The following is a 6707-nucleotide window of genomic DNA, read 5'->3' as shown; positions in this document are numbered from 1 at the left end:
CTAGAGAAAAGAAGGCTCCAGGAAGACCGTCTATTAGACTTCAATACTGAAAGGGGGACCACAGGAAAGCTGGGGAGGGGGCTCTGTCAGGGAGTGCAGGGATAGGATGAGGGGGAATGGTTTTAAGCTGAAGGAGGGGATATTTAGATTAAATATTATGAATTTTTTTTTCCCGTGAGACTGGTGAGGCAGTGGCACAAGTTATCCAGAGAAGTGGTGGCTGCCCCATCCCTGGAAGCGTTCAAAACCAGGCTCGATGAGGCTTTGAGCAACCTGGTGCAGTGGAAGGTGACCCTGCCCATGGCAGGGGGGTTGGAACTGGATGATCTTTAAGATCCCATCCAACCCAAATCATGATGTGATTCTATGGTTATGCTGCCATAGCTCGCAGGGTGTGGCAGAAAAGAGAGTATAGTTGTGAAATTATCCCAACACCCTTCTGAATCTGCAGCTTTGTGAAACTGAAAAGGGTGTGTAAGGGACCATGAAGAAAGAGGAGAGTAGCAAAAGTGGAGCATCTTTTAACAGTGAAAAATGTAAGCTGAGTTCATTGTTGCTTCTGGGATGCCTAGGTGACTGAATATAAATTATATCGTATGTAGTTGTATTGTGTAATTAATTTAAATTACTTAAGAATGCGGTTACAAGTAGGGAGCAGTAATTTCCATCCTTATTTATTCAACAAACCTTAACCAAGCCCTTCACAGCCACAGGGCTGTCCATTGTTCCCTGAGGCTGTGGCCTCAGCTTCCATGAGGTAAAAAAGCAGCAACTCCTCACAAGGGGTATTTTTAAAAAAATCCTAAATGATGTCTGGGATCTGCTCTCCAAGTTCAATCCCACTCCCAGCTCCACTCCCACTCCCAATCTGTCCCAATCCCAGTCCCAGTCTCAATCCCAGTCCCACTCCCAATCTGTCCCAATCCCAGTACCAATCTCAATCCCAATCCCACTCCCAGCCCCAGTCCCAATCCCTCTCCCAATCTCAATCCCAGTCTAAATCCCACTCCCACTCCCAATCTGTCCCAATCCCGGTCTCACTCCCACTCCCAGCTCCACTCACAATCTGTTCCCATCCCAGTCCCAATCTCAATCCCAATCTCAATCCCAGTCCCACTCCCAATCTGTCCCAATCCCAGTCTCAATCTCAGTCCCAGTCTCAATCCTGCTTCCAGCCCCACTCCCAATCTGTCCCAATCTCAGTCTCAATGCCACTCCCACTCCCAATCTCAATCCCAGTCCCACTCCCAGTCCCAGTCCCACTCCGTCCCAATCTCAATCCCAGTCTCAATCCCACTCCCAGTCTCAATCTTAGTCCCAATATCAATCCCACTCCCACTCTGTCCCAATTCCAGCCTCAATCCCACTCCCAATCTCAATCTGAGTCTCAATCCCAATCTCAATCCCCCTCCCAGCCCCAGTCCCAATCCTAATCCCACTCCCAATCTCAATCCCGCTCCCACTCCCAATCTGTCCCCATCGCAGTCCCAATCCCACGCCCAATCTCAACCCCAGTCTCAATCCCAGTCCCAATCCCGCTCCCACTCTCAGTCTGTCCCAATCCCAGTCCCAATTTCAATCTCAATCCCAATTCCAGTCCCAATCCTGCTCCCACTCTCAGTCTGTCCCAATCCCAGTCCCAATCCCAATCCCAATCCCAGTCCCAATCCCGCTCCCACTCTCAGTCTGTCCCAATCCCAATCCCAGTCCCAGTCCCGCTCCCGCTCCCAGTCCATCCCAACCCCAGTCCCACTCTGTGTCCCGCTCCCCGTCCGGCCCCGCCCCTCCCCGCCCCCGCGGTCACGTGACGGGGCGCTCCCTGCGGCGCGGGGCGCTGGCGGCGGGCGCTGCCGATGGAGGCGGAGCCGCTGCTGCCCCCGCGGGGCTGGCGGGGGGCCCGGGGGCTGCGGCGGGGCGGGGGCGGCCCCCACGGTGAGTGAGGGCGGGGGGCGGCTCCGGGAGCCGCCGGGACCCCCGGCTGCGACCCGCGGGGCAGAGCGGGCGCGGGGGGTGCGTGTGTGAGGGGGGGCGTGTGTGTGCGTGAGAGGGGTGTGGGGATGTGTGTGGGTGTGGGGGTGTGAGTGTTCGTTCTCCTGGAGGGACGCCGAAAATGCCGGCAAATAAACTCCTTTAGAGCCTCGTTTTTGGAGTTTTAGCAAGCGAGGAGCTTTTAATGAGACCCGGGCAACGCGAGGGGCTCATCCCCATCCGTGTTGTGAGACAAGGTCTGGGGGCAGGATGTGTTTCCCACTTCAAGCCACACACAACTTTCCCAGAAATCTTATGCATATTCTATTACTTTCAAGGACCCGTTTTAATGTTATTGTGACTCATTTTGATGTTGTTATGAACTTCACAGCAGTCAAATCTTGTGCTGATTTGGAGCTTTGGAGCCAGCTCTCTGCTTGACCTTGTGTTTGGGATGGGGAGAGGCTCCAGATGGAGGTGATGGGAGAAAAAAAGACACATCTGTTCAGCACAGATGATGCTTAACACGCAACATTATCATCTCCAAACGAATCTGGAGTGTAGCAATGTCAGGAAAAAACAATATTTGAAATAGAAAAGAACCCATGCTATCTGAGCCACGTTCTGTCTAACTTAAAAATACAATTACTTGGATGAAACTCTTCTTCAGCTTAAAAGAAAGTATTCCACTTCTGTAATAGTAACTACTTTTTGTATCGCTGATGGGTTTTCTGCGTATAACTCGGCTGCTTTTAGAGGTCTGACTTCTCCATTCTCTCAGGAAAAGCTGCTTTGGAACCCTCAGGTTCTCTTTTCAGGGTATCACATCGTTTAAATGGACCCATTTGTTTTGTTGCAGGTTTGTTCAGCGTCTCAAGTGCAGCAGGATGTTAGATAGATCCTGCGCATCCAAACCCAGCGGTTCTTTAATCATCGCTTGTGACTAAGTGTCACTTGCTGTGACTAAGAGTTGCAGAATACAGTGGATATTCTCAGTAGCATGCGTGGAGAATGCGTTGTTTTAATTTTTTTTAAAGAAACCACCCTGAAATTGCTACAGTAAACATTTCTTAGTGATTTCCCTTTTGGATTTTATATTAAGAACAGTTGCTTAGTTTCTGCCCTTTCAAAATCATTGGGATCAGCAGTAAGCTTGCTGTGTGCTCCCAGAACCTCACGCTTTTGCTGTCCTCGCTGTTCTTTTAACTAACACTGTTCTTTTAACAACTTTGTTTTTATTTCATTGGTGTGTCTCATCTTTAAAAAGATAAAATCTTGAGCCTAACTTGTCTCCTGTTTACACTCAGTCTTTCTTAATAGCAGAATCAGCACAGAGCTGTGTTGTTATGCTCAGATAAAGCTTGACATTTCAAAACTGTTTGCAGGCTGTGTGGAAAACTGATGCTGCTGAATCACATGGAGCATCAAATGGTCTGGGACTCAGATCAGTGGTGCTTCTGGCGTTTCTTGCAGCCTGCAGAACTCTGCTGGCACTGGGACTTAAGCAGTCTCATTGTATCCTGTGCTGGAATTGCTGTCTCCTGGGAAGAGATCAATGATATTGAAGTGTTCCCCTGGCCTCTTCCCTACTCTGGGAAAGTTACACTTGCATGTGTTTTTCTTATCTCTAGCCCCTGTCAGCTTTCTCTTTCCACCCCCGACTCACCCCTTTTCTTTCCTTCCTCATTTTTGGCTTTAATTACCTTTGTCTCTCTTGATGACGTAGTCGCCAGGCTAGTTACTCGAAGTTTCTAATTCAAGTGAATGCAAATGACTGCCCTTTATGTGTATATCCTCACATGGACTTCTTAATAATGGGTTTTGAAAAGTTGCATAGTAACTAATTTGGTGATGTTTTATTTAACTTTGTGTACTTTCACCCCTTTCTAGGTCTTGAACTCTAATATGTTTGATTATTTGAGTTATTAATACTGTAATAGCTCTCCGGACAAATTAAAAAAGGACTTAATTTTGTTCTCGTCTGACTGGAAATTTCTCTTGGCTTTGGAGAGAATGAGATCTAACTAAACTGTGGTACCTTATTGAACAAAAGTAAAAATGCCTAGACTCCTAGTATTTGATTTTTCAGCTTCCCTTGACTGTGCACTTTGTCAAAGAATAGTTTGGTTGAAGCTCTATTACAGTGCATGTTACCTAGGACTTGTCTCTGTATGGAAATATTCCAGTCTTGCGATAGCTGTTCAACTACTAGTATAATCTTGTTGCTTAAAGTAAGTGTAAGAGAGAACGTTTTCCCAAAATGCAGAAATGTGTGATGTGCTTGGGATGATTATCGTTTATTTAACTTAATGCAGGTGCTGCTGACAAGGCAAATAGGGCAGGAGCTGTCTGCTTTTTTTTTGTGTGTGTGCAGTGCCCTTTATTATGAGAACCATGGTTGTGGAGCTTCTGTTAACTAATAACCACGCTGTAGGCTTTATGCAAAATAAAGCAAGTGACTCTTATTTCTTTTTGACTTCATAGGTACTGAAGCTGATAATGACCTGTATATAAACCAAGCCATAGTATTTATTGAAGATGCAATACAGGTAAATATAAGTTGTTTGTTAGCTGTTATGCTCCCCACGCTGGATATTTGTCACACATTCTGCTAGCTTTTAAGTTTTTATGTGCTCGGGCAATGTTTATATAACATTGCCTTGATTTACAAAGCAGAATCAGAATTCCCGTGCCTGCGGTATGCCAGTTTCAGTGAACTTTGGCCTTGAAGTAACATGTTTTTCCACATGATGAAATAGACAGTGTCTCCTCTTCAAGGCTTTCAAAAGAGATGCTGTTTTGTGGGGTGGTTTGGATGGTTTTTTTTTTTGAGAGTGGCCGACCTTGCTGCTAAGAGAAACTGTCTGAGCAAACCCTTCAATTTGCTTCTAAATCCGACTACTTGGCATAGCCTAAGCAGCTGGTAGGGTTTAATGCTAGCTTTATAAGCAAGAAGCTGCAACTGTTTTGCTTCAGCTACACTTAGTACCTTTTGGAAGTTTTCATTTTCTCTTTATCTCTTCTTTACTGGCTGTTACTGCATATTCCTCAAACCTGTTATCTCCCAGTTATTAGTTGCAGGCAGCGGGAGTGCTAGAGGGCAGTTCTTGAGCTCTGTTGCTGCTTTCAGATAGCTTTTGGTTAGGAGATCCCTGGGGATGAGATGTATTTAAGGTGTTCAAACCTTTCTGGAATCCGATACGTCTTACCAGAGGCAGGCTAACAGCAGCACGGGATCCGCTACTGAGGAGGGGCTGAGCAGCTTTCAGCAAAAGCAGCTCCATTCTGAAGAATCACTGCCTTGAGCTTAAAGCCTGTTCTCTTTCAAGGTGTAGGTTGAGGGCTCTTACATACAGAATTAAATTGTTTGCATCTTATGGCTTTTTGGAAGAGAAAGACAAAAGGAGCTTCATGAACGGAATGAATGCTAGAAAGGTAAATTAAATGGATGGATTATGTTGACAGGTAGATGGAATAGTCACTGAATTATTTCACATGCTGTTATTTGTGATGGTGATAATGCTTCGGGTGACTGCCGCACAGTTTGTTTACCTGAGCAACTCTGTGATCCTTAGCTTAGGAAAACTCACTAAAATCTTTCCCATTGCATGCATATAGGCTACAGCTGTGGTCATCAGTGACTGACACTCTAATTATTATAACTGCTGCAATAACTTCCTTATTGTGAAACTGGAATTATCTCAAGACTTGAGCTTTGTTGATGAGAACTTTTGGTTTATTTTGGTAACTTGGCAGACTGAATGTAATGTTTTAATTTATCCGTTTTGCTTTCTGCCTTCAGTATCGATCTATAAATCACCGTGTGGACTTCAATTCCCTGTGGCTTTATCGATGGTACTATTCAAGAATTTGGCAGTGGTAAGAGTTTGGTATTCTGTTTTTGCTTTTTTTTTTGTTTAGGAGTAAGCCTTTAAATATTTATTCTTCATATTTCTGTTTTGTTAAATAATTAGATAATTGTGCTTTTATGCTTATAAGAACTTAGTTTAGGAAGCAAGTGGGTTGACTACATGTGAACATGACAGGAATGGAAAGCGAGAAGATATATGAAGATGTGATCATGTAGATGGCTTTTTGGAACAGCCATAGGACTGTTGCATGAGTGGACTCTTGGCATGATTTACAGTGTTATGTATTGGAGTTTTCCCAGTTTCTATTTCTAAATGTGTTAAACAGTAATTAGATTGTTTGCTGATGTTTTAAAAGAATACCACGTAAGGTTATTTGGCGGTGGGAAGTTGTGTTACTCTAGTACAGGCAACAGCATGCAAATTAAGTGCTATGTTGCCATCTAACCCATTTGTGTTAAATAATATATTATAATGCTTGGTTTACTTGTAAGAAAATTACTGAAAGTATTTTGTTACTCTTCTGACTCATTTTGTGGGTTTGGTGGTTTTGGGTGTTTGGTTTTTGATTGTGTTTTTTTTTAATTTCATCTCTATCCAAACAGGATTTTAAATTTAACCATTACTATAATCCTGGCTTTAGCTTTCATTGAAAAGCCTTCTTCGCTTACTGTCACATCAGATGTACGATACCGCCTCCCTGCATGGAATCCTCCCTGTGGCCTAACAGAAAGCATTGAGCTGCTTTGCTTTCTTGTGTTTGTGGTTGATGTATCTGTGAAGGTGAGTATCAGATTTGCCTGGTACTGAGTGAAGTACAAGATGTGCTGGGATATGAGTGTGGCTTTTCTCCATTTTATGTATCGGGAG

The 6707-nt window shown here is 44.5% G+C and overlaps 1 protein-coding gene across 1 annotated transcript in view; it reads left to right on the top strand.

The window, feature by feature from the left end:
- Positions 1-1822: 1822 nt before the first annotated feature.
- The window catches only part of TPCN2 (two pore segment channel 2), a 29749-nt gene continuing 24864 nt past the window's right edge, over positions 1823-6707 (top strand). Inside the window, exons 1-4 of the mRNA XM_069857427.1 lie at positions 1823-1932; positions 4453-4517; positions 5771-5847; positions 6443-6620. Of these exons, the coding sequence (XP_069713528.1) occupies positions 1854-1932; positions 4453-4517; positions 5771-5847; positions 6443-6620 (399 nt within the window). The 5' untranslated portion in view covers positions 1823-1853. The remainder of the gene's footprint in view (positions 1933-4452; positions 4518-5770; positions 5848-6442; positions 6621-6707) is intronic.

This window comes from Phaenicophaeus curvirostris, chromosome 5 (genome assembly GCF_032191515.1).
Source record: "Phaenicophaeus curvirostris isolate KB17595 chromosome 5, BPBGC_Pcur_1.0, whole genome shotgun sequence".
In the NCBI taxonomy this organism is placed as follows: domain Eukaryota; kingdom Metazoa; phylum Chordata; class Aves; order Cuculiformes; family Cuculidae; genus Phaenicophaeus; species Phaenicophaeus curvirostris.
This window is presented reverse-complemented; position numbering and strand designations above follow the sequence as displayed.